This window comes from Schistocerca nitens, chromosome 11, assembly GCF_023898315.1.
Source record: "Schistocerca nitens isolate TAMUIC-IGC-003100 chromosome 11, iqSchNite1.1, whole genome shotgun sequence".
In the NCBI taxonomy this organism is placed as follows: domain Eukaryota; kingdom Metazoa; phylum Arthropoda; class Insecta; order Orthoptera; family Acrididae; genus Schistocerca; species Schistocerca nitens.
The window spans coordinates 177,952,638-177,979,851 of NC_064624.1; the positions used below are offsets into that span (position 1 = coordinate 177,952,638).

The following is a 27,214-nucleotide window of genomic DNA, read 5'->3' on the forward strand; positions in this document are numbered from 1 at the left end:
ACTACTGTTCACAAAAAGTGAAACACTCAGGACCAGTGGTTAGCAACACGTCACGATAGGAGGATGTGTGGAACAGCAGAACTGTAACAAGTGATTTAAACGGCAGAGGAGGTGTGCACGTAGGACCGACAGTGCCGTCTTTTGTCTGGCCGGACAGGTCAGTGTTATGCAGTGCTCAGTCGGTGCGGGGCTGTCGTTGTTGTTGTGGTCTTCAGTCCTGAAACTGGTTTGATGCAGCTCTCCATGCTACTCCATCCTCTGCAAGCTTCATCATCTCCCAGTACCTACTGCAACCTACATCCTTCTGAATCTGCTTAGTGTATTCATCTCTTGGTCTCCCTCTGCGACTTTTACCCTCCACACTGCCCTCCAATACTAAATTGGTGGTCCCTCGATGTGTCAGAACATGTCCTACCAACCGTTTCCTTCTTCTAGTCAAGTTGTGCCACAAACTCCTCTTTTCCCCAATTCTATTCAATACCTCCTCATTAGTTATGTGATCTACCCATCTAATCTTCGGTATTCTTCCGTAGCACCACATTTCGAAAGCTTCTATTCTCTTCTGGTCTAAACTATTTATCGTCCACATTCCACTTCCATACATGCCCACACTCCATACAAATAATTTCAGAAACGACTTCCTGACATTTAAATCTATACTCGATGTTAACAAATTTCTCTTCTTCAGAAACGCTTTCCTCACCATTGCCAGTCTACATTTTATATCCTCTCTACTTCGACCATCATCAGTTATTTTTCTCCCCAAATAGCAAAACTCGTTTACTACTTTAAGTATCGCATTTCCTAATCTAATTCCCTCAGCATCACCCGACTTAAGTCAACTACATTCCATTATCCTCATTTTGCTTTTGTTGATGTTCATCTTGTATCCTCCTTCCAAGACACTGTCCATTCCGTTCAACTGCTCTTCCAAGTCCTTTGCTGACTCTGACAGAATTACAATCTCATTGGCGAGCCTCGAAGTTTTTATTTCTTCTCCATGAATTTTATTACCTACTCCGAACTTTTCTTTTGATTCCTTTATTGCTTGCTCAATATACAGATTGAATAACATCGGGGAGAGGCTACAACCCTGTCTCACTCCCTTCCCAACCACTGCTTCCCTTTCATGCCCCTCGACTCTTGTAACTGCCATCTGGTTTCCATACAAATTGTAAATAGCCTTTTGCTCCCTGTATTTTACCCCGGCCACCTTCAGATTTTGAAAGAGAGTATTCCTGACAACATTGTCAAAAGCTTTCTCTATGTCTACAAATTCTAGAAACGTAGGTTTGCCTTTCCTTAATCTTTCTTCTAAGATAAGTCGTAGGGTCAGTATTGCCTCTCGTGTTCCAACATTCCTACGGAATCCAAACTGAAATTCCCTGAGGCCGGCTTCTATCAGTTTTTCCATTCGTCTGTAAAGAATTCGCGTTAGTATTTTGCATCTGTGACTTATTAAACTGACAGTTCGGTAATTTTCACATCTGTCAACACCTGCTTTCTTTGGGACTGGAATTATTATATTCTTCTTGAAGTCTGAGGGTATTTCGCCTGTATCATACATCTTGCTCACCAGATGGTAGAGTTTTGTCAGGACTGCCTCTCCCAAGGCTGTCAGTAGTTCTAACGGAATGTTGTCTACTCCTGGGACCTTGTTTCGACTCAGGTCTTTCAGTGTCAAACTCTTCACACAGTATCGTATCTCCCATTTCATCTTCATCTACATCCTCTTCCATTTCCATAATATTGTCCTCAAGTACATCACCCTTGTATAGATCCTCTATATACTCCTTCCATCTTTCTGCTTTCCCTTCTTTGCTTAGAACTGGGTTTCCATCCAAGCTCTTGATATTCATGCAAGTGGTTCTCCTTTCTCCAAAGGTCTCTTTAATTTTCCTGTAGGTAGTATCTATCTTACCCCTAGTGAGATAAGCCTCTAAATCCTTAAATTTGTCTTGTAGCCATCCCTGCTTAGCCATTTTGCACTTCTTGTTGATCTCATTTTTGAGACGTCCGTATTACTTTTTGCCTGTTTCATTTACTGCATTTCTACATTTTCTCCTTTCATCAATTAAATTCAATCTCTCTTCTGTTACCCAAAGATTTCTACTAGCCCTCGTCTTTTTACCTATTTGATGTTCTGCTGCCTTCACTACTTCATCCCTCAAAGCTACCCATTCTTCTTCTACTGTATATCTTTCCCCCATTCCTGTCAATTTTTCCCTTATGCTCTCCCTGAAACTCTGTACAACCTCTGGTTTAGTCAGTTTATGCAGGTCCCATCTCCTTAAATTCCCACCTATGAAATGAAAATGTGTAACCGAGTACTACTACGCCTCACCAACATTGCAACATGTAATACCAGTATGCAAGTGCATTCGATTGGTTTCTGGGAGGCAGGTCTCTCATTCTGTGAAATTTGTGCTTGTATAGGGCACACTGGTTCAACAGTGAAGTGTATGTGGAACCGGTGAAGAGAAGAGGGCCGTACACACTGACAGGGAATTGGACGATACAACGTGTCACAGCGCAAGATGACAGTCATCTTGCCCACTTCAGGATAGTGGATCAAACAGCTTCATCTACAGTGTCGGCACGATGTTCGAGCACTGGACACGGTCGCATCGACTGTTTGACACCATCTTCTGCGAGATGGACTGGTGGCACGTGTGCCACTGTGTCAGCTTCCGCTGACCGGAACCCTGCCAGTGCCGCAGAATGCAATGTTTAGTTTTAGTCATTTTCTGTAGATCATTTTCCCAATTATTTTATCGATATGATGTGGAACAAGTCAGATTATAAGATATACACTCGTCCTCATAAATTAAGGATAACTGCAGAATGTGGTGCCACACAACAGGGCACTGCACAAAACTGGCGTTAATAGCATAGGCACATAGGGGACACACACAACACAGATCTGTAAGTCCACGGTATTGGTGATATGTTGAGAAAACCGTCCCGAAACACGTGTGCCACAAAACGTCACTGTTTCCTGCGCATGTACCCCGACATCAACAGGAAATAAGAACACCAAGCACACGTACACAGGCCGCACAATGGTTTGGCATACTCTGGATCAGGTGGTCGAGCAGCTGCTGGGGTATAGCCTCCCATTCTTGCACCAGTGCCTGTCGGAGCTCCTGAAGTGTCGTAGGGGTTTGAAGACGTGCAGCGATACGTCGACCGAGAGCATCCCAGACGTGCTCGACGGGGTTTAGGTCTGGAGAACAGGCAGGCCACTCCATTCGCCTGATATCTTCTGTTTCAAGGTACTCCTCCACGATGGCAACTCGGTGGGGCCGTGCGTTATCATCCATCAGGAGGAAGGTGGGAGGCACTGCACCCCTGAAAAGGCGGACATACTGGTGCAAAATGACGTCCCGATAAACCTGACCTGTTACAGTTACTGTGTCAAAGACATGCAGGGGTGTACATGCACCAATCATAATCCCACCCCTCACCATCAAACCACGACCTCCATGCAGGTCCCTTTCGAGGACATTAAGGGATTAGTACCTGGTTCCTGGTTCACGCCAAATGAAAACCCGGCGAGAATTACTTTTCAGACTATACCTGGACTCGTCCATGAACAGAACCTGGGACCACTGTTCCAATGACCGTGTACTGTGTTCTTGACACCAGGCTTTAGGGGCTATCCTATGACCAGGGATCAGTGGAATGCAACTTGCAGGTCTCTGGGAGAATAAACCGTGTCTGTTCAGTCGTCTGTAGACTGTGTGTCTGGAGACAATTGTTCCAATGGCTGCGGTAAGGTCCCGACCGAGGCTAGCTGCAGTACTCCGTGGCCGTCTGCGGGCACTGATGGTGAGATATCGGTCTTCTTATGGTGTTGTACACTGTGAACATCCCGTACTGTAGCACCTGGACACGTTTCCAGTCTGCTGGAATCTTTGCCGTAATCTTGAGATCACACTTTGTGGCACATGGAGGGCCCGTGCTACGACCTGCTGTGTTTGACCAGCCTCCAGTCGCCCTAGTATTCTACCCCTCATATCATCATCAATATTTTCAACACACAGTCACCATTAGCACGTCTGAAAATATCTGCACACTTACTCGCTGCACCGTACTCTGACATGCACAAACACACCTCTGCGTATGTGGACTGCTGCCAGCACCACCGTGTGATGACCGTAGGTCAAATTCACCGTTTGGTCATACCCTGAGGTGATTGAAACCCGCAAACCAACCACGAGAGCATTGTTTCACCATGTATCACAATTTTTCTTAATTTATGAATGTATATACACACATCAATAGTGCTAATATTAATATTACTGAAATTTTTAGTTCTACACACGCAACTACATTTAAAGGTACAATTTATTTTTTATTTATTTATTTATTTTTACCAATTCTGAAACAGAAACTTGTCCATGGAATAGAAGGAGTTGTCCAAAAGAAATGATTTTAAGCTACATTTAAAACTTGGTCTGCTACCTGCCAGACGCTTTATGTTGTTGGGCAAATGATCAAAGATTTTTGTTGCTGAATAATGTACTCCTTTTTGAGCAACTGACAGCTTCAATAACGGATAGGAAATGTCATTTTTCCCTCTAGTGTTGTATGTACGAACATAACTGTTCTTCGCAATTGAGATGCGATTATTTATAACGAATCTCATTAATGAATATATGTACTCTGATGGTGCAGTTAAAACACCTAACTCCTTGAATAGACGCCTACATGATGTCCTTGGATGAACACCACTAATTATTCTCCCTGCCCTCTTTTGTGCAATCAACACTGTATGTCTAAGTGGTGAGTTAACCCCAGAAAACTATTCCATAAGACACTACTGAGTGGAAATATGCAAAGTACATTAGGAGACTGATCTGTATATTACCAAGACTAGCGATTATACGAAGAGCGAAAGAAGCTGAACTTAATTGTTTGAGAAGCTCAGTAATACGCTTCTTCCAGTTCAAGTTGTCATCAATGTTAACACAAAAATTTCAAGAAATCTACCGTGTTAACTCAGCCCTGTTCATATGCTACATCAATCGTCGGTATGACTCTGTTCGGTGTACAGAACTGGATATAGTGAGTTTTTCAAAATTAAAGGAGACTCCATTTTCTGAGAAACACTTAATAATTCATTGAAAGACATCCTTAAAAATATCTTCAGCTGCTTTTTCTGGACTGGGATTTATTATAACACTCGTGTCATCTGAAAAAAGTACTAGTTCTGCTTGCTGAACGTTAGGTGAGAGATCATTCACACGAATTATGAACAGCAGAGGACCCAAAATTGAACCCTGGGCTCCCTTTGTGATAACTCCCCATTCACTAGAATTTACCACCCCCCCCCCCCCCCCAACATTATTTGTGTTATTCAGCACAACTTTTTGCTTTCTGTTCATTAAGTATGATTCAAACCGGCTGTGTGTATAGCCTTCAATTCCATAAAACCTGAGTTTTTCTAAGAGTGTGACATGATTCACACAGTCAAATGCCTTGGAAAGATCACGAAAAATTCCAACTGGCAATAATTTGTTATTTAGGGTTTGTACTATTTGATGGGTAAATGTGTAGATAGTATTCTCAGTCGAGTAATCCTTCTGGAATCTGAACTGTGACATGCTGAGTAAATTATTTTCACTTAAATGTGAGACTACTCTTGAATACATAAGTTTTTCGAATATTTTAGAAAATGAAGTCAGCGATGAGATTGGTCTATAATTATTTAAGTCACTCTTGTCCCCTTTCTTATGAAGAGGCCTGACAACGGCGTATTTCAAACTGTCTGGAAAAATTCCCTGTGCCAGCACCTGAATGCTGACATTGACATGCTGAGTAGCAAAATATAGTGTTTTTGAACAAGTCACACTTCAACTTGTCCTACAGCGATGGCCAAATATCTATCCGACACCACCGTGGTGAACACAATGAGACAGACAGTAATTTTGAGCAGCATAGCAAAGAAACACCAAGTGCAGTAATTTGGCGTGCATCTGTCTGTAACACACGACCTCGCACACTACGTCTTGACAACAATCTGAACAGCTACCGATAGATCAGGGGGATTTTACAGCTCGTGCACTGCCCCTCCTGTAGGTCATTCCACACGCAATACTTCAGCAGGACAATGCCCGGTCGCAGATGCCGAGGAGTGTGCAAACCTTTTCGGAATAACGGCACATACCAGTGCTTCCCTGGCCCGCCCACTTGCCTGACGTGCCGCACATCGTACACGTCTGGCATACGGTTTACATCTCGTCTACATCTACGTGATTACTCTGCTATTCACAATAAAGTGCCTGGCAGAGGGTTCAATGAACCACCTTCAAGCTGTCTCTCTACCATTCCACTCTCTAACGGAACGCGGGAGAAACGAGCACTTAAATTTTTATGTGTGAGCCCTGATTTCTCTTATTTTATCGTGATGACCATTTCTCCCTATGTAGGTGGGTGCCAACAGAATGTTTTTGCAATCGGAGGAGAAAACTGGTGGTGAGGCAACACTCACCTTACGACTTATTTTAGAAGAAAGATTAAGGAAAGGTAAACCTACGTTTCTAGCGTTTGTAGACTTAGAGAAAGCTTTTGACAATGTTGACTGGAATACTCTCTTTCAAATTCTGAAAGTGGTAGGGGTAAAATATAGGGAGCAAAAGGCTATTTACAATTTGTACAGAAACCAGATGGCAGTTATTAGAGTCGAGGGGTATGAAAGGGAAGCAGTCGTTGGGAAGAGAGTGAGACAGGGTTGTAGCCTCTCTCCATTGTTATTCAATCTGTATATTGAGCAAGCAATAAAGGAAACAAAAGAAAAGTTCGGAGTAGGAATTAAATCCATGGAGAAGAAATTAAAACTTTGAGGTTCGCCGATGACATTGTAATTCTGTCAGAGACAGCAAAGGACTTGGAAGAGCAGTTGAACGGAATGGACAGTGTCTTGAAAGGAGGATATAAGATGAACATCAACAAAAGCAAAACGAGGATAATGGAATGTAGTCGAATTAAGTCGGGTGATGCTGAGGGAATTAGATTAGGAAATGAGACACTTAAAGTAGTAAAGGAGTTTTGCTATTTGGGGAGCAAAATAACTGATGATGGTCGAAGTAGAGAGGATATAAAATGTAGACTGGCAATGGCAAGGAAAGCGTTTCTGAAGAAGAGAAATTTGTTAACATCGAGTATAGGTTTAAGTGTCAGCAAGTCGTTTCTGAAAGTATTTGTATGGAGTGTAGCCATGTATGGAAGTGAAACGTGGACGATAAATAGTTTGGACAAGAAGAGAATAGAAGCTTTCAAAATGTGGTGCTACAGAAGAATGCTGAAGATTAGATGGGTAGATCACATAACTAATGAGGAGGTACTGAATAGGATTGGGGAGATGAGAAGTTTGTAACACAACTTGACTAGAAGAAGGGATCGGTTGGTAGGACATGTTCTGAGACATCGAGGGATCACCAATTTAGTATTGGAGGGCAGCGTGGAGGGTAAAAATCGTAGAGGGAGACCAAGAGATGAATACACTAAACAGATTCAGAAGGATGTAGGCTGCAGTAGGTACTGGGAGATGAAGAAGCTTGAACAGGATAGAATAGCATGGAGAGCTGCATCAAACCAGTCTCAGGACTGAAGACCACAACAACAACAACAAGCCCTGATTTCTCTTATTTTATCGTGATGACCATTTCTTCCTATGTAGGTGGGGCCAAGAGAATGTTTTTGCAATAGGAGGAGAAAACTGGTGATTGAAAGTTTACGAGAAGATCTCGTTGCAACGAAAAATGCCTTTGGTTTAATGATTGCCACTCCAATTCACACATCATGTCTGTGACACCATGTCCCCTATTTCACGATAATACAAAATGAGCTGCCCTTCTTTGTACTTTTTCGATGTCATCCGTCAGCCCCACCTGATGCGGATCCCACACCGCACAGCAATACTCCAGAATAGGGCGGACAAGCATGGTGTAAGCAGTCTCTTTAGTAGACCTGTTGCACCTTCTAAGTGATCTGCCAATGAATCACAGTCTTTGGTTTGCTCTACCCACAACATTAGCTATGTGATCGTTCCAATTGAGGTTATTTGTAATTTTAATCCCTAAGTATTTACTTGAATTTACAGCCTTCCGATTTGTGTGACTTATCGCGTAATCGAAATTTGGCTGCAGAATGAGATTTTCACTCTGCAGCGGAGTGTGTGCCGATATGAAACTTCCTGGCAGATTAAAACTGTGTGCCCGACAGAGACTCAAACTCTGGACCTTTGCCTTTCGCGAGCAAGTGCTCTCCCATCTGAGCTACCGAAACACGACTCATGCCCGGTCTCACAGCTTTACTTCTGCCAGTATCTTGTCTCCTACCTTCCAAACTTTACAGAAGCTCTCCTCTCTCAGGACGAGATACTGGCAGAAGTAAAGCTGTGAGTACCGGGCGTGAGTCGTGCTTTGGTAGCTCAGATGGTAGATCACTTGCCTGTGAAAGGCAAAGGTCCCGAGTTTGAGTCTCGGTCGGGCACACAGTTTTAATCTGCCAGGAAGTTTGAAATTTGGCTGATTTCTTTTAGTACTCATGTGAATCACTTCACACTTTTCCTTATTCAGGATCAACTGCCACGTTTCACACCATACAGATATCTTATCCAAATCATTTTGCAATTCTTTTTGATCATCTGATGACTTTACAAGACGGTAAATGACAGCATCATCTGCAAACAATCTACGACGGCTACTCAGATTGTCTCCTATGTCGTTAATATAGATCAGGAACAATAGAGGGCCTGTAACACTTCCTTGGGGAACGCCGGATATTACTTCTGTTTTACTCGATTCTTTCCGTATATTACTATGAACTGTGACCTTTCTGACATGAAATCACAAATCCTGTCACACAACTGAGGCGATACTCTGTAGGCACACAGTTTGGTTATAAAATGTTTGTGAGGAACGCTGTCGAATGTCTTCTGGAAATCTAAAAATATGGAATCAATTTGACATCCCCTGTCGATAGCACTTATTACTTCACGAGTATAAAGAGCTGGTTGTGTTTCACAAGACCGATATTTTCTGAAACTGTGCTGACTACGTGTCAATAAATGTGTCGCTCAGCAACTTGTTCATTCGAGTCCTCCTGTAGCGACAGTTGCTGCTTTGTGGACATATCTACGAACTGTGTGGCAGAGAATTCCCCACCAGCATATTCGGGAACTCTTCGGTTTCGTGCCACGATGTATAGCGGCCCCGACTGCAGCACGCAGTTTTGCTGCTCTGTACTGAATTTCCAGTCACAGTGCACATAAAGATCCGTAAATTTAATCATTTTTGTACAGTCGTGTCGCTAATCGGTGGAATAAATTTCATTGCGATTGCATCTCTCAGTCTCGGTGTTTCATTTTCTCCATACAGTACTGCATCTTCACAATAACTGTTACCGGCACACTGTAGTACAGCGGTCGTCAAACATTTTTGCTCACAAGCCGATACTGGCATTAAGAGGACGTACCTTGGGTTGAATATGCACGAATCTTATTATTTATCGGTAACCTCTGTAAATGGGTGTGTTATGAGTCTCCAATAGACTGGCTAACTAAACAACATTTGCTGAAGTAGTTGATTGTTAAAAGTTGGCAACATTCGCAACACTACTTATCAACTGTTCTCTGTTTCAGATTGCTGCCACCCAGAGTGGTCCCACAGTTGTGACACACTTATTGCCTGACAAACTGTTGTTATGTTATCTAAGTGAAAAGTTGGTTTTCAGAAAGACTTTTCAACAGAAAATGCTATATTCGCTTTCACTGATCAAATATTAAATGCTCTGAATAACCGGACATCACCCATTGGTATTTTTTTGTGATCTCTCAAAGGCCTTTGATTGTGTAAATCAGGGATTCCTTGGGGTCGATATCGGTTTCCTAGGGGTCGACATAAACGAAAACTGATTTTGGGGGTCGACGAGGTCTAAAAATCGACCCCTATTAAATTAACACAAGTTCTGATTTAAAATTTGTTTATGTTGTGTTACGTGTACTAAGAATAATTAATATTTTTGTAGGAAATAGCACCATTGTAGTAATGTAAAGTCTCAAGCTTGTACAAGATGAAAAACTCGGCAAGTCTGTGTGGACAAGTTTGTGCAAGATAATGAGTTCGAGCATACGTCTTTCAGGCGCGTTTTGACTTGCTCTCCTTGCTCTCTATTTGACGCTATTTGGGGGTCTGAGGTAACAGTTCATTTTGGAAAAGGGGTCACTTGTCCAAAATAGTTTGGGGATCCCTGGTGTAAATCATGGAATTCTTTCAGATAAGCTAAATCATTATGGTTTGAGTGGGGCAATGCACAAATGGTTTAATTCATACTTAACTGGAATAATTCAGAAAGTTGAAATAAGTGGTACATGTAATGTTAAAACAACAGCTGATTCCTCAAACTGGGGGGCTATCAAGTACGTGGTCCCACAGGGTTCGGTCTTAGGTCCTTTACTGTTCTTGATATACATTAATGACTTACCATTCCACATTGATGAAGATGCAAAGTTAGTTCTTTTTGCTGATGATACAAGTATAGTAATAACATCCAAAAACCAAGAACTAAGTGATGTAATTGTAAATGATGTTTTTCACAAAATTATTCAGTGGTTCTCAGCAAATGGACTCTCTTTAAATTTTGATAAAACACAGTATATACAGTTCCGTACAGTAAATGGCACAACTCCAGTAATAAATATAGACTTTGAACAGAAGCCTGTAGCTAAGGTAGAATTTTCGAAATTCTTAGGTGTGTCCATTGATGAGAGGTTAAACTGGAAGCAACACATTGATGGTCTGCTGAAACGTCTGAGTTCAGCTACGTGTGCTATTAGGGTTATTGCAAATTTTGGTGATAAGAATCTCAGTAAATTAGCTTACTATGCCTACTTTCATTCACTGCTTTCGTATGGTATCATATTCTGGGGTAATTCATCGTTGAGTAGAAAAAGTAATCATTGCTCAAAAACGTGTAATCAGAATAATTGCTGGAGCCCACCCACGGTCATCCTGCAGACATCTATTTAAGGATCTAGGGATCCTCACAGTAACCTCACAGTATATATATATTCACTTATAAAATTTGTTGTTAATAATCCAACCCAGCTCAAAAGTAATAGCAGTGTGCATAGCTATAACACCAGGAGAAAGGATGATCTTCACTAAGCAGGGTTAAATCTGACTTTGGCATAGAAAGGGGTAAATTATGCTGCCACAAAAGTCTTTGGTCACCTACCAAACAGCATCAAAAGCCTGACAGATAGCCAACTAACATTTAAAAATAAATTAAAAGAATTTCTAGATGACTACTCCTTCTACTCATTGGCTGAGTTTTTAGATATAAATTAAGGGAAAAAAAACTTAAACATTAGTGTCATGCAATATTTTGTGTAATGTAATATCTTGTACAGACATCTTTTATTAACCTGACACGTTCCACATCATTCCGAAGTGTCGTATTCATGATCTAAGGAACAAGTATTAATCTAATCTAATCTAATTAATAACAGAAATTCTACTTAAATTTAAAGGCATTAAGCAACATGGGACATGATCAGAAAGATTGAATAAACATTTTGAATAAAATTTTTCTTCTACCCATTGTGTTGTGTTCCAAAAGCCTTAATCTAATTTCATATTCCTTGTACCACATTTGAAGATGACTGTCTCTATCATGAGCCTAAACAAATCCATGTTATTTTGATCCGATATGCATACAATAGCAACTGATTGGTACGTGGCATGTGCATCCATGAGTTGTCAGCACTGAAACACAAACAAGAAAGTATTCCCCCCTTTGACATCCTATAACCCAGAAATGGTCACAGCCAACTTAACTTAGCTCATGGCCAAATTCACCAATGTCAATTAAAATCAAGCACATCCTAAAATATCAAACAATGGAATAGTAACAATTTTATGAATAGTCTGTTTCTCCTCATATAGTGGATATCTTGAGTCATAGTAAGGCGCAACAAGAAGAGTGCTAAAGAAATAAGCTTTCAGCCAACAGGTCTTTGTCTCTGGCTTCCAAAATTTCATGCTCACTGAACAAACATGTAGTATTTGTAACAGAATCACAGCAAACTGCAAAACCTAATGAGTACACGCATGAAATTATGCCAGTGTGATCAAACTGGATCAGCCGTTCACGACAGCACCTGTTATGTTCGCTAATGTTTCACTCAAAATAATTCTAGAAATCGACAGCAGAAGGAGGCACGAGCCAGGGGTCAGGTAATGAGACATCCATATACTGTTCTCATTCGCAGTGAGTTCAGTTCTCGAGCGACAGATGCCTCACATGTCGAAAACATTGTGATCCGACCTATACTCGGGCATAGTCTTTTTAACACAGAGTAGTACGGTAAGTTGGGAGTCACTAAGTGCTCTCATTATGAAACACTGGATAAATATAATATGGGTAATTTTTGCTCCATTTTAAGGAAAAGTAAGTTTTTCACACATCTCAATGTTTACGATGTCATATCTCTCGAACTGTGTGTCGTAGAGAGATATAATGTTGCTGGTAAATTAGGTGGCATATGCGGATACTGTCTAGAAAATGTGTTGCAAATAGATTTAGTACCGTATATACTCGAATAATCTGCGCATGTTTTTTCCCAAATTTTAGGACGAAGAACTGGGGTGCGCGGCTTATTCGAAACATTGTTGGTACTGCTCCACCTCCAACAATACATCCGATTATACTATTGCATTGTTGCAGCCTCAGTCTGTAACGCATCAGTAGCACGTTAGGAGTGAAGTATTAACATCTTCAAACTTGTTAATTACGGCTAGAAGTTCTCGTTATCGCTCGTAAACTGCTGAAGAAGCCGAGAATATTGGAAACCGTGCAGCAGAGAGAAAGTATGACGTGAGTGAGAGTTGTATTCACGACTGGCAAAAAAATAAAACGCAGCTTCAAGAAACTAATAGTAATCGCCGGGCATTTCGCGGCCAAAAAGCGAAGCACCCAGACCTCGAGAAAAGGCCCTGCGATTATGTAGATGAGAAGCGACAATACGGATGCTCGGTGACGAGTAAAATGTGCCAACTTAAAGCATTGTCTTTAGCCAAAGAACTAGGCACTACCAGTTTCAAAGGTAGCCAGTGTTGGCTATCAAGATTTTTCAACCGAAATGGTTTAGGATTCCGGAGGAAAACTACCATCGCTCAGCGGCTTCCAGCCGATTAAGAGGAAAAAATAGTGAATTATATTATCGCTAATTGGTAATGTGGATCAAACGCCAGTCTATTTTGAGATGGCACTCAAAAACACAGTGAACAGGAAAGGAGAATCCAGCATCACGATACGAACTGGCGGCAGTGAGAAACAAAGATGTACAGTGATGATGTGTGTAACTGGCGAGGGACGGAAGCTACCACCTTATGTGATATTTAAAAGGAAAACTATTCCGAAAATATCAGTAAAAGGCATACCGGTATTAGTGAGAGCGAATCCGAAAGGGTGGACGGACAACAAACTTATAATTGACTGGGTGACACACGTTTGGCAACGTCGTCCTGGTGCGTTACTGAATTTACGCAACATGTCAGTCCTGGACAGCTTCCGCGGACATACAACTGAGGAACTGCGAGACAAATTACAAAAAGGGAAAACTGACTTGGTCATTATCCCCGGAGGCCTAAAATCCATCCTACAACCACTAGATGTGTGTATAAATCGGCCATTCGAAGCTGCACTTAAACAGCGATACACGCAATGGATGGCTGATGAAAACCGTTTCACACCTAGTGGAAAAATCAAACGGCCGGATTTGTCCCAGATTTGTGAATGGGTGAAAAGTGCACGGGACTCCATTCCGCAACCACCGGTGGAAAAATCCTTCAAAAAATGCGGAATCACAATTTCACTGGACGTAACAGAAGACGACAATGATTCTCCCGCTAGTGTTGACGACGAAAGTGATCAATAGAGTGGTAAGAGAGGAAACGTACCGGTATTGACTAAAATATTTTATTGCACATACCGTATTAACAAATTCTTAAACAAGATAATTCACATTTCTTTTTTGCCTTTGTAGGTACGCGCAGAGTCCCGGCTGGCGGTGATAATGTTGCCCAGCCGCCCGTCCGTCTAACGGGCCAGCCGGCCAGCCGCACGCCGCTGAATCGGCTGAGTTTTAATGATGTATCAACCTGTACAGCAGCATTGCTTCAAACCAGTAGTTATTATACATACTTTTGAACACATCATAATGCTGGAACAATTTCTTTTTGTAAATAAAAAAAATTAAAGCAAAAAATAATTTTTTTCCCCCTCTTCCTCAAAATTGGGGTGTGTGGATTATTCGAGAACGCAGATTATTCAAGTATATACGGTAGTAGAGAAGAAATAAATCAAAATGTCACGTCCAATGCCAAAGTTTTACAGTGCGAACAGTAAAAATGTGCTAAGTGATAAACTTTTATCCTTTCATCATTCTGTGTGAGGTGTCGGCAAGAAAAAGTTTCGTAAAGGTTTGAAATTATGTGCAAAGTTCGTCGGAAGTCGCTAAGGGCTGCCATTCTGAAATACCGGATGAATAAAGTCTGAGTATATGTGCACCATATACAGGGTGTTACAAAAAGGTACGGCCCAACTTTCAAGAAACATTCCTCACACACAAATAAAGAAAAGATGTTATGTGGACATGTGTCCAGAAACGCGTAATTTCCATGTTACATCTCATTTTAGTTTCGTCAGTATGTACTGTACTTCCTCGATTCACCGCCAGTTGGCCCAATTGAAGGAAGGTAATGTTGACTTCGGTGCTTGTGTTGACATGCGACTCATTGCTCTACAGTACTAGCATCGAGCACATCAGTACGTAGCATCAACAGGTTAGTGTTCATCACGAACGTGGTTTTGCAGTCAGTGCAACGTTTACAAATGCGGAGTTGGCAAATGCCCATTTGATGTACGGATTAGCACGGGGCAATAGCCGTGGCGCGGTACGTTTGTATCGAGACAGATTTCCAGAACGAAGGTGTCCCGACAGGAAGACGTTCGAAGCAATTGATTGGCGTCTTAGGGAGCACGGAACATTCCAGCCTGACTCGCGACCTAGAACGAAGAGGACACCTGCAATGGACGAGGCAATTCTTCATGCAATTGACGATAACCCTAATGTCAGCGTCAGAGAAGTTGCTGCTGTACAAGGTAACGTTGACCACGTCACTGTATGGAGAGTGCTACGGGAGAACCAGATGTTTCCGTACCGTGTACAGCGTGTGCAGGCACTATCAGCAGCTGATTGGCCTCCACGGGTACACTTCTGCCAATGGTTCATCCAACAATGTGTCAATCCTCATTTCAGTGCAAATGTTCTCTTTACGGATGAGGCTTCATTCTGACGTGATCAAATTGTACATTTTCACAATCAACACGTGTGGGCTGACGAGAATCCGCACGCAATTGTGCAATCATGTCATCGACACAGATTTTGTGTAAACGTTTGGGCAGGCATTGTTGGTGATGTCTCGACTGGGTCCCACGTTCTTCCACCTACACTCAATGGAGCACGTTATCACGATTTCATATGGGATACTCTACCTGTGGTGCTAGAACGTGTGCCTTTACAAGTACGACACAACATGTGGTTCGTGCACGATGGAGCTCCTGCACATTTCAATCGGAGTGTTGGTACGCTTCTCAACAACAGATTCGGTGACCGACGGATTGGTAGAGGCGGACCAATTCCGTGGCCTCCACGCTCTCCTGACCTCAACCCTCTTGACTTTCATTTATGGGGGCATTTGAAAGCTCTCGTCTACGCAACCCCGGTACCAAATGTAGAGACTCTTCGTGCTCGTATTGTAGACGGCTGTGATACAATACGCCATTCTCCAGGGCTGCATCAGCGCATCAGGGATTCCGTGCGACGGAGGGTGGATGCACGTATCCTCGCTAACAGAGGACATTTTGAACATTTCCTTGAAGTCACGCTGGTACATTCTGTTGCTGTGTGTTTCCATTCCATGATTAATGTGATCTGAAGAGAAGTAATAAAATGAGCTCTAACATGGAAAGTAAGCGTTTCCTGACACATGTCCACATAACATATTTTCTTTCTTTGTGTGTGAGGGATGTTTCCTGAAAGTTTGGCCGTACCTTTTTGTAGCACCCTGTATATGCTGCTCCAAGACAAACACACAATTTCGACCTGTAATACTTGTCTTAATGTGTTAAACTTTTAGCATACGATTATACCGCTTAATGAGTAGATTATGACGGCATTTTAAACTTTTAAATGTCGTCAATAACTACACAAAATATTGAAAATCAAAATTTTGTTGCCTGTGGAGGCTGTTAGATACGCATCCTGGCAGTGGTTCTGGGTTCTGGGATAGTCGCTTAGTAATAGAGATGTGTTACGCAACAGCAGAATGCAACTCTTTCCTCCATCAGCTGCAGCCAGTGCAAGGCATTCCGAGGTCAGAGATCCCATCTGGACGTCACGCAGAAGCTCGAACACATCACGTGTCCAGTGAGCTCACCATCTGAAGAGACTCATTTTATACTGGCCCCCTCCTGCTTCATACTGTGCAACTGCTGGCAACAGCAGGGTCGGCAGCTACTCGAAATAAATTCAACACACTTTCTGAGAAGTCGATAAAGCTTCCGTCACCTCGGGCAGCAGCTCCATGAGGTCGGCGAACCTGGGCCGCTTGCCGGGGTCGTGCTGCCAGCACTTGAGCATCACGTTGAAGTACTCCTTCGGGCAGCAGTCCGGCTGTTCGAGGCGCTGCAAAAACGAAAAAACACAGTTACTCTGACTTCCCCATTATCTGAGGCACAATCTCGTATACAATTATGAGACCCAAAAACATGTCAGATTACACACAATCGTAGTTTAATCGACACTGGTCTGGACGAGGTGAGAAGGGCTTTACTCGTAAAGCCGTTTTATCAAAACGACAGCAATAGCACTGCTGCTCTTCGAGAGGACAGACACATTACAGGAATACGGAGAGATCCTCTTTCTGCAACAGGGTTGAAGAACACGATTTGGAAATTCGAATTAACTGGATATTTGGGAATTGCTCCTGGGAAAGGACGGCAGCAAATTGTGCCGACAATTGTTGAGGAAGCTACTGGTGCCGCAGCTGAGAATGCTGGATGCAATGTACAATCTTCCAGCAATGCACGAGCTGTGTCAGAAGCACTGAACATTTCGTATCACTGTTCGAAAAGTGCTGCGAACCACTGTGAAATTGTAGTTGTATTGCAGTTCTAGGATGTCATGGATGCAGACAGTCATCATATTGAATAATATTTGTAATCTGGAACATCTAGATTGTAAGCAAATAACAGATGTTACCCTCTCGTGTGGAAATTAAAATGTGCAAATAGTTTATTCCTTATTTCTCTTCTGCATGTCTTTACAAATGTTTCCACAAAGTTTCATTGTCCTACATCACTCATCTTTCATGTGAGCCCTCTAAAGTATAATGTAATGCTTATATAAAGTATAATTATAACCATACTCTATTTCAGTACAGAAACTTTTTACTTCCAGGCATATTTATGCCAGTGATACCAGTTTTATCTGAATATCATTGATTCATGCTCTTCAATGTTCAAGTTAACCACTGTCCTAAATTATTTACATAAATCCATTCAAATGGTTATTATACGAGGGTAATCCCAAAGGTAAGGTCTTCTATTTTTTTTATAAGTACAGAACTCTGTGTGGCAGTTGTTCACACTGTTGTGAATAGTGCTTCACACGCTGTGTGTAAACATGCGCACGCTGCGTTGAGGCGCTCAGTCTTGGTTTGGCAGCCGTTGTGAATAGTTACTCGGTTTTTGAATGCGAAGGGCACTGCGCCAATTCAAATCCATCACCAACTGACAGAAATGTATGGTGAGGCGTGCATGGATGTCAAAAATGTTCGTAAGTGGTGAGAGTTTGCAGCTGGTCGGACCAAAATTCGTGACGAACAAAAGAGCGGTAGACTGTCAATTTCTGAGGAGACAGTGTTGAAGGTCGAGCAAAGCATTAATTTACATCGACAGGTACTGTGAGACTCTGAAAAAACTCAAACGGGCAATTCAGAACCGGAGAAGAGGAACGTTGAGCAAGGGCGTACACATTCTCCGTGAGAACGCTCGCCCACACATCGCTTTGCAAACCGTTGCTCTCCTGCAACAGTTTCAGTGGAACATAATCACCCACCCACCCACCCTATAGTCCTGACTTCACCTGTTCCCTAGGTTAAAAGAACATTTGGACGGAAAGCGATTCAGCTCTGATGACGAGGTGAAAGGAGAGGTTCACAACTTTCTGAACAGCGTGGTGGCAAGCTGGTATGACACGGGCATACAAAACTGCCACAGCGTCTACAAAAATGCATCGACAGAAACAGTGATTGTGTCGAAAAATAGCTAAATGTTCAAGCTGTAAACTGATGTAAACCATTGTAGAAATAAACAGGTCTATGTACTTATAAAAAAAATAGGAGACGTTACTTTTGGGATTATCCTTGTACATAATTGGCAGATGAATGTACTTCACTTGTGATTATGGTTTTGGACATTTAATTATCCTCAGAAAATATCTGCTTTTTTTCAAGATCTGTTACAGCCCCTACTAGCACCACTGAAGTATGTACACTTGTATTTCTGTTTGTATGTAATAAGTTCACGTTTATGATTCACAAATTCTGAAATCGCTTCATTTTTATTTTCTCTCTTAGATCTGATCTGTAAACCCAAAACAGGTTGCCCATGCAAATAAAACAATATGTGAGCAAGACAGTAAGTTTGATCATTTATTAAAAAGAATTTTGTACAATGAGCAACATACACATTTTAGTAGTTGCATAAATAGACAACGTGAGATAACAGAGGGATGCATATATGAATCCATAAACTTACAAGCACCTTGTGCCTCTTCAACTTCTCACGGCATAATGAATAATCCATTAAATTTCGGGCACGCAGCTGCACAAATAAAATTTCCTCCACTGATATTTCTGTCTGATTTCAGAATGAGTCACAAGACTGATGACAAGATGCCAAGCGCGGCCTTATATGCTACCGAAGGAAGTCATAAGAAGTTTAAAAGTACGAGGTGCAGTACCACCGAGATTTTATGGTCATCCTAAAGTTCACAAGGTGGGTAAGGGTGAGCATCTAGAGGACTTGTTTATGAAACCTATAACGAGCACTAGTGGTTCACCGATGTATTTTTCTGCCAAATATTTAGCTTCCTTATTAAAACCATTGGTAGGAAAATGTAGTCACCACATTCGTAATTCTATGGATTTTATTCAGAGACTTAGCAATGCCAGGCTAAATAGTTCGGATGTGCTTGTTAGTTTTGATGTGGTATCATTATACACCAAGTTACCTTTAATGGACTCTTCATCTCTTATCAGCCAACATTTAGATAAGAACATTACGGCCTTATTTGAACATGTGCTTTTATCATCATATTTTCAGTTTAATGGTGAATTTCATGAGCGGATTGATGGCGTTGCTATGGCAAGCTCCCTCTCTCCTCTGGCAGCTAATTTATTCATGGAAGACTTCAAGGACAAGGCACTCGACTCAGCAAGTTTTAAACCATCCATCTTCTGGAGGTACGTGGATGACACATTTGTGGTATGGCCGCACGGGATGGATGAATTACATCGAGTTCTTGAGCATTTGAATTCCATCCATGCTAACATCAAATTTACTACGGAAATAGAAAAAGACAGCTGCCTCCCCTTTTTGGATATTGTCGTTCACCGTAAAGTTGACGGCACATTAGGACATGCTGTATATCGGAAACCAACACACACAAATCTCTATCTCCATGCCAGTAGCTGCCATCACCCTACATAGACCATAGGTGTCCTTAAGACCTTAGTGCATAGGGTGCACTGTATATCCGATAAAGACAATTTGCAAGAGGAGCTCACAAACCTCAAGAGCATTTTTAAATCGAATGAATTTTCTCCGCAACAAATTCGTACAGCATTCAATGCAAACCTAGAATGCAGGTGTGTGTGATGGGGAAGAAGATAGTAATTCCTTCAGACCTACCGTATTTAATCGAATCTAAGCCGCACTTGAATCTAAGCCACACCTGAAAAATGAGACTCGAAATAAAGGAAAAAAAAAATTCCCGAATCTAAGCCGCACGTGAAATTTGAAAAATTTAAGGGGAGAGAAAAGTTTTAGGCCGCACCTCCAAATCTAAACAAAGTTGGTCCATTGTAATATGAGACACAATTTAGGTCGAATGAATGATGATACAGCTACAGTAGTTTGGTTCGAGTCGTAAGCTTAGCAGTTAAGCTTTACCAGGTAGCCATTGCTATGCGTCAGGCGTTCCGTCCGTATTCATACGGGTACCCTTCCTTTTTCACGTGCTTTGTCTGGTTTGAATCGATTGCTTATTTTGCTTTGGTCTGATAAGTGCCGTTTTCTATGTTATAGGTGTTTAGGTCAGTCACTCTAAGCTGAAAATGCATTACTAAACAGTGTCATGCATTGTTTGTCGCATTCTGATAGTGCGTGTTTATGGCCTGTTGCCGCTCGCAGCTTGGATTGCTTTTGTGCGCGCTACCGTCGCTTACAATTAAAAAAAAAAAAGGAATCGTCTCATTAGCGAAACAATGGCAAGAGACTGCTATTTGTTGTTACTTACACTGCTGCTTTCTTTGATAATGATCAACAAGAACCAAATAATAGACTGCGTATGACAGAACATGTTCTGAACGAGAGTTGGGTGAAAATTTTTCTCCGTTTGAAAATCTTTGCAGCCGCTTCTTTAGTACATCAAATTCTGCACAGAAATTAGAGTCATCTTAGATTTAAAAATCTAGTCAGTTGCCATGCATCATTTATGACTGTATCACTATTAGGCATAAGAATAATACGAATATCAACATGACAAGATATGTATATTCTTCCGCGTTTGCTGTTGTCTCACTCTAGTTTCGTAGTTTATTAGGCAGACAGGATTTAAATGAGATAGCAGCAAACACAAAAGAATACATGGCAAAATGTTTATATTCGTATTATTCTTATGGTGAAGAGAATACTGTATGTGATTCACATTTCATCAGGTTCCTATTAGCAACCATCTCTTCTGACAGGTAGGACAAAATTCAGAACGTAGAGTTGGCCATATTGAGAAACATCCCAAACAGTCTCGCCAGTCGGATTTTCGTAGTACATTGAAATGCTGCTACACTCAAAGATGAACAATACGGAATTTGTATTTACTTCCTTGGATAATGTATGAAAATGCAGTGGTCGAAACTCGGGGCGGAGAAAAAAAGCTCGTCTTCCACCTTTTTGTTGTTAAAATTTATTAACTGACACAGAGGTTTTGGCGCCAGTATTTATCTTTGTGCCTACAAAGCATGCCTGTGTAGCTCTACATATATTCGACGGCAGAAGTTAGTTGTGGCGGCACCTACCAATATTTTTCAGAACTTTGCTTGCTTTACACTCGATTCTAAGCCGCAGGCGGTTTCTTGGATTACAAAAACCGGAAAAAAAGTGCGGCTTAGATTCGAGTAAATACGGTAGTGCATTTTTGCCCTGTGTGGGTGCTCTTTCCTCGAAGATAGGCCGTGTTCTTGAGAAATACTGTATTAAGGTTGATGTGTCGGCAGCTGGGCCAACACCTTGTAGATAGAGGTGGCAAATGCACGCTAGACTAACGCAGACGGGCGTGAAGTACTGGAACAGGATACGTAATTAATGCTATGAAGAAAAGTACGTAGCTGGAATAATACTTATCTTTATTATATGATGTGGTACATCTCTTGGTAATACAAGTGAATCTCTCTCCAGATATGGATAACTGCGCATTGCTAGGTCGTAGCTATGGACTAAGCTGAAGGCTATTCTATCTGTCTCTCGGCAAATGAGAGGAAGGCTTCGTACGTGTAGTCGCTAGCAATGTTGTCCGTACAACTGGGGCGAGGTCTAGTCCGTGTCTTGTGACCTGCCATGTGGTGGCGCTCGGTCTGCGATCACACAGTGGCGACACGCGGGTCCGACATGTACTGCAGGACCGCGGCCGATTTAAGCTACCACCTAGCAAGTGTGGTGTCTGGCTGTGACACCACAAAGGTGATCTTCCAGTCCCCCACAAAGATTGCAGCTTTACTCGGCTCTGTGAAGGACGATTTACAGCTTTGTCAAGCGGGTGTGTATCAGATTCCTTGCGGAAATTGTGAGAAGTCGTACATAGGTCAAACTACATGGACCGTTTATGAGACGTGTGGAGCATTGAAGATACACACGCTTATTACAGCCACACAACTCAGCTGTGGCCCAACATTGTATTGATACAGGGCATGAATTACAGTCATGTGAAGATTTTAACATCCACCTCTTCCTTTTGGGAATCTGTCTTCAAGGAAGCTATAGAGGTTAGATTAGCTAATAATTTAATAAAGAGATAATGGTTTTAATTTGGACAAAGCACGGAATCTGGCTCTCGGGGTAATTAAACCGCAGAGAAGCCATCACGGTGTCACCGCCGCCGATCGTACATCGATAAGCGAATCGAATGTCTGTAATCCTTTGCCAAAGGCGGCGAACGTGTAAGCGTATTTCTTTGCTGCCGACCAGCATCTGATCCGCACGTGCAGTACCGCTGTGGTGGAGCATATAATGCCACGCTTGGCATCTTGTCACCAGTCTTCTGACTCACTCTGAGAGTGGCTGGCCGAAATATCAGTGGAGGAAATTTCATTTGCGTGTCTGCATGCCCGAAATTTGATGGATAAAAGCACGAAATAGCACAGGTACTCTCAGGGATTTGACTTGCAGAAGCCTGAAAGTAGTACGTAGTGACCACATTCACCCCGATGGAGACAGTGAGCTGTCATTACATTCTCCAGGAGACACCAAATGCTTTTGACAACAATTCTGGTCGGTGACCCTTCAGCTGCCACACTCGACTCCTGAAGATTGGTTGCAGTTGGGTACAAAGGTTGTCACAGCTCACTCAATGGTGTTCTTAACGCGCTCAATAGGCTTGACATCGCGTGACGTGTCGGGACCACACAAACACCGAAACGTCTGGAGTAGTCCTCACACCATTCTGACATTGAAACTTCCTGGCAGATTAAACCTGTGTGCCCGACCGAGACTCGAACTCGGGACCTTTGCCTTTCGCGGGCAAGTGCTCTACCATCTGAGCTACCGAAGCACGACTCACGCCCGGTACTCACAGCTTTACTTCTGCCAGTACCTCGTCTCCTACCTTCCAAACTTTACAGTAGCTTTCCTGCGAACCTTGCAGAACTAGCACTCTTGAAAGAAAGGATATTGCAGAGACATGGCTTAGCCACAGCCTGAGGATGTTTCCAGAATGAGATTTTCACTCTGCAGCGGAGTGTGCGCTGGTATGAAACTTCCTGGCAGATTAAAACTGGAAACATCCGTCAGGCTGTGGCTAAGCCATGTCTCCGCAATATCCTTTCTTTCAGGAGTGCTAGTTCTGCTAGGTTCGCAGGAGAGCTTCTGTAAAGTTTGGAAGGTAGGAGACGAGATACTGGCAGAAGTAAAGCTGTGAGGACGGGGCGTGAGTCGTGCTTCGGTAGCTCAGATGGTAGAGCATTTGCCCGCGAAAGGCAAAGGTCCCGAGTTCGGGTCTCGGTCAGGCACACAGTTTTAATCTGCCAGGAAGTTTCATATCAGCGCACACTCCGCTGCAGAGTGAAAATCTCATTCTGGAAACATTCTGACATTTTTAGGGTTTTGTGCCTCAATCAGTAAAAACTCTATAGAATTGCTTTGTTGTCCATCTGTCTGTCTGTTCTAATGTTAAAAACCCATCTTCTCTCAGCAATGGGTACACGTATCAAGTTGAAATTTATGTCACATACTGAGATCTATGGTCCCCAGGCAGTGTAAAAAATTGAAGCTTCTAAGTCAATGGAATCAAAAGATACAGCCATTTATGTCACATTTTCTAATACTCACAAACACACTCATCAAAACCTATAGAGTACTTCCCATTGGTCTAGAATCTTGACATTTGGCAAAAAAGAAGACTTAACAGTACAACCAAAGGGAAAAATCTGAAAACTAAATTCATAATCACAGGAATTTTTTTTGGTCATTCCTTGTCCAACTCTGTCTGTGCATCTGTCTCCCACTTTTTCTTAGGAATGGAAAGAGGTAGCAAGTTGAAATTTTTGTTACATACTAAGGCCTTGGGCTCTTGCAGTGCAAACAAATTGAAGCTTCTAAGTCAATGCAATCAAAAGATACGGCCATTCATGTTACATATTTTGATGCTTGCAAACTCACTCACCAAAACCTGTAGGGTACTTGCCATTGACGTACAACGACAAAATTTGGCACAAAATAGGTTTCACAGTACAGGCACAGAAAAAAATTCGAAAATCATTAATTTGTAATTATATCACCCGAAAAAATATTTCTTTAGTCAAGTGTTATCCAACATCGAACTTTAAATTGAAACATTCAGTAGTTGTGTTTTAACGCTGACTGGGTTGCAACGGTAAAAGTCAAACATCACTCTTGGATTTCTGATGATAGATAAATTTCAAAACACACCATATGAGCAACACAGTCAGCCTGAATGCAGAACTTGTGATTGTTATAATAGTGGTCACCTGCCTCCTGCATGTCTTTGTCACATTTATATGATTGAAATTAATACATTTTTGAAAAGCTCAGAATCGTAGGGACCAATATCTTGCTAGTATCAAAGACGATAACAGGTAAAAGTGATAGTGTTTCTCAAGTGTCGGAATGGGCGAACTATGTTGTTGTTGTTGTTGTCGTTGTCTTCAGTCCCGAGACTGGTTTGATGCAGCTCTCCATGCTACTCTATCCTGTGCAAGCTTCTTCACTCCCAGTACCTACTGCAACCTACTTCCTTCTCAATCTGCTTAGTGTATTCATCTCTTGGTCTCCCTCTACAATTTTTACCCTCCACGCTGCCCTCCAGCACTAAATTTGTGATCCCTTGATGCCTCAGAACATGTCCTACCAACTGATCTCTTCTTCTAGTCAAGTTGTGCCACAAACTCCTCTTCTCCCCAATTCTATTCAATACCTCCTCATTAGTTATGTGATTTACCCATCAAATCTTCAGCATTCTTCTGTAGCACCACATTTCGAAAGCTTCTATTCTCTTCTTGTCTAAACTATTTATCATCCACGTTTCACTTCCATACATGGCTACACTCCACAGAAATACTTTCAGAAACGATTCCTGACACTTAAATGAATACTCTATGTCAACAAATTTCTCTTCTTCAGAAACGCTTTCCTTCCCATCTACATTTTATATCCTCTCTACTTCGACCATCATCAGTTATTTAGCTCCCCAAATAGCAAAACTCCTTTACTACTTTGTCTCATTTCCTAATCTAATTGCCTCAGCATCACCTGACTTCATTCAACTACATTCCATTATCCTCGTTTTGCTTTTGTATATGTTCATCTTATATCCTCCCTTCAAGACATTACCGATTCTGTTCAATTGCTCTTCCAAATCCTATATATTTATGTAATTAAGATTGTACAGAAACCTCAGTGCACGAGTCCTACTTGCACATGTTCACCTTTTTTAAGTGACACGGTGGTGCACTGTTGTGCTGGAGGTACAAGTCATCTTAGGTATACTGAGGTGACAAATGAATGTGCTCAATGGGCCATTAGGTTCCTGTGTTATCTGTTGGGCAGATGCTACAGCCAATGTAGCGGGGTCCCCATGACACCATATGTAATGAGGCCTTGCACAGAAATGCCCCTACACCTAGCCTGTTGGCACCTTTGCACTCTTTCCTTTTCCTTTCCAACACACTTGCACCATAACAATTACCACCGGCCAGCACATCCCACTGCTCGTCACCCACCCTAGGCAATCTTTCCTTTTCTTTCCTCTGCATTGAAAATATATCACAGCTCAAACAATAACACATGAGGACAGTGTAATCTTTGACCAGAGCTGTGACGGTCTTACCTGGAAATTTGGCTCATCAATGGCCTCGAGGATCTGATGGCCGGTGAGCGCAGCCCACGGCTGGAAGCCGTAACTGAAGATCTCCCACAGAGTCACGCCGTACGCCCACACGTCCGAAGCGGACGTGAAGCGCAGGTAGCTGATGCATTCTGGGGCGCACCTGGAAGCCACGAGGAAAATGTGTGTTGCACAAATCTCAAACATTCGAGTACCTAAGGACCATCCCCCTTACAATTTTTCCAATTTTCTTCCTTCTTTCATTTTTCTTTGTACAGGTTCCACAGTCAGAAGGATACAAGATGCCAGTTTCTTACCTATTGTTTAACTTATTCCATTAACATCAATTTCTCCATAACTGCATACAACAAAAATTATTTTGAATTAAATTCGTAAACAATCAATTACATCCTGTGAAATAAATAAGTAATAAAAAATTATTAAGAACGTAGCAACCAGTCACGGAAATGTAATTTATTTATCTTGTTGCAAATCAATTTCGACTGATATCAGTCGACATCCGTGCATTTTTCTAACCGATGATGACTGATATCAGTAGAAATCGATCTGCAACAAGATAAATAAGTTATATTTCCAGGACTGGTTGCTACATTCTTTATAATTTTTTTATATTCCACGGTTGCTGCACAGAAAGGGAACCTTATGGGGCCCAACATTCAAAAACAAATAAGTGTCACATTGGAATCACAGTGTTGTGTATTTGTAATATTCTGGTGCCAAAACTTGGTAGGAATTATGATTTCATGCACGATTTAAACAATTAACAGCTTACTTCATGCTGCAGGAAATGAGAGACGACATCGAACTGCATTACGAGATAATTCCATTCCAGTATAAAATGATCACATGAACTGCTCACTACAAAACTACATTTGCAGCATTATTCAGGAACTTTGTTTCACATTGCAAGTCTGAAACTTTTGCCCCATGTAGCTAATTTGGTAACAAAAATTCCTTTCATTTTAAATTTGCACATGTGTCCTTTGTCAGGTGTCTAAGCTATTCACAAGAGTAGACGTATACAATTTTGAAATAGCTTTCTTTAGTAAGACATAATTCTGGACAAATTAGGAAAACAACTAGTGAACTTCAAAAGAAAGAAAGCTAGGGAGAGGACTTATCCAATGCGTTTTTATATGGCTGTAGGTGGACTTACTACCAAAAGTGCGTTTGATAATTTTGAGCACTATAGTGAACACCTTTGAGGCACTTTAGAGAAGC

General features: G+C 41.9%; 1 protein-coding gene across 1 annotated transcript in view; it reads right to left on the minus strand.

Annotated features, from left to right (window-relative positions):
- Positions 1-27,214, minus strand: part of LOC126212752 (uncharacterized) — a 408,628-nt gene that overhangs the window by 218,195 nt on the left and 163,219 nt on the right. The window contains exons 7-8 of the mRNA XM_049940160.1: positions 25,976-26,135; positions 16,643-16,759 (exon numbers count right to left, since the gene is read on the minus strand). Coding sequence (XP_049796117.1) covers positions 16,643-16,759; positions 25,976-26,135 — 277 coding nt within the window. The remainder of the gene's footprint in view (positions 1-16,642; positions 16,760-25,975; positions 26,136-27,214) is intronic.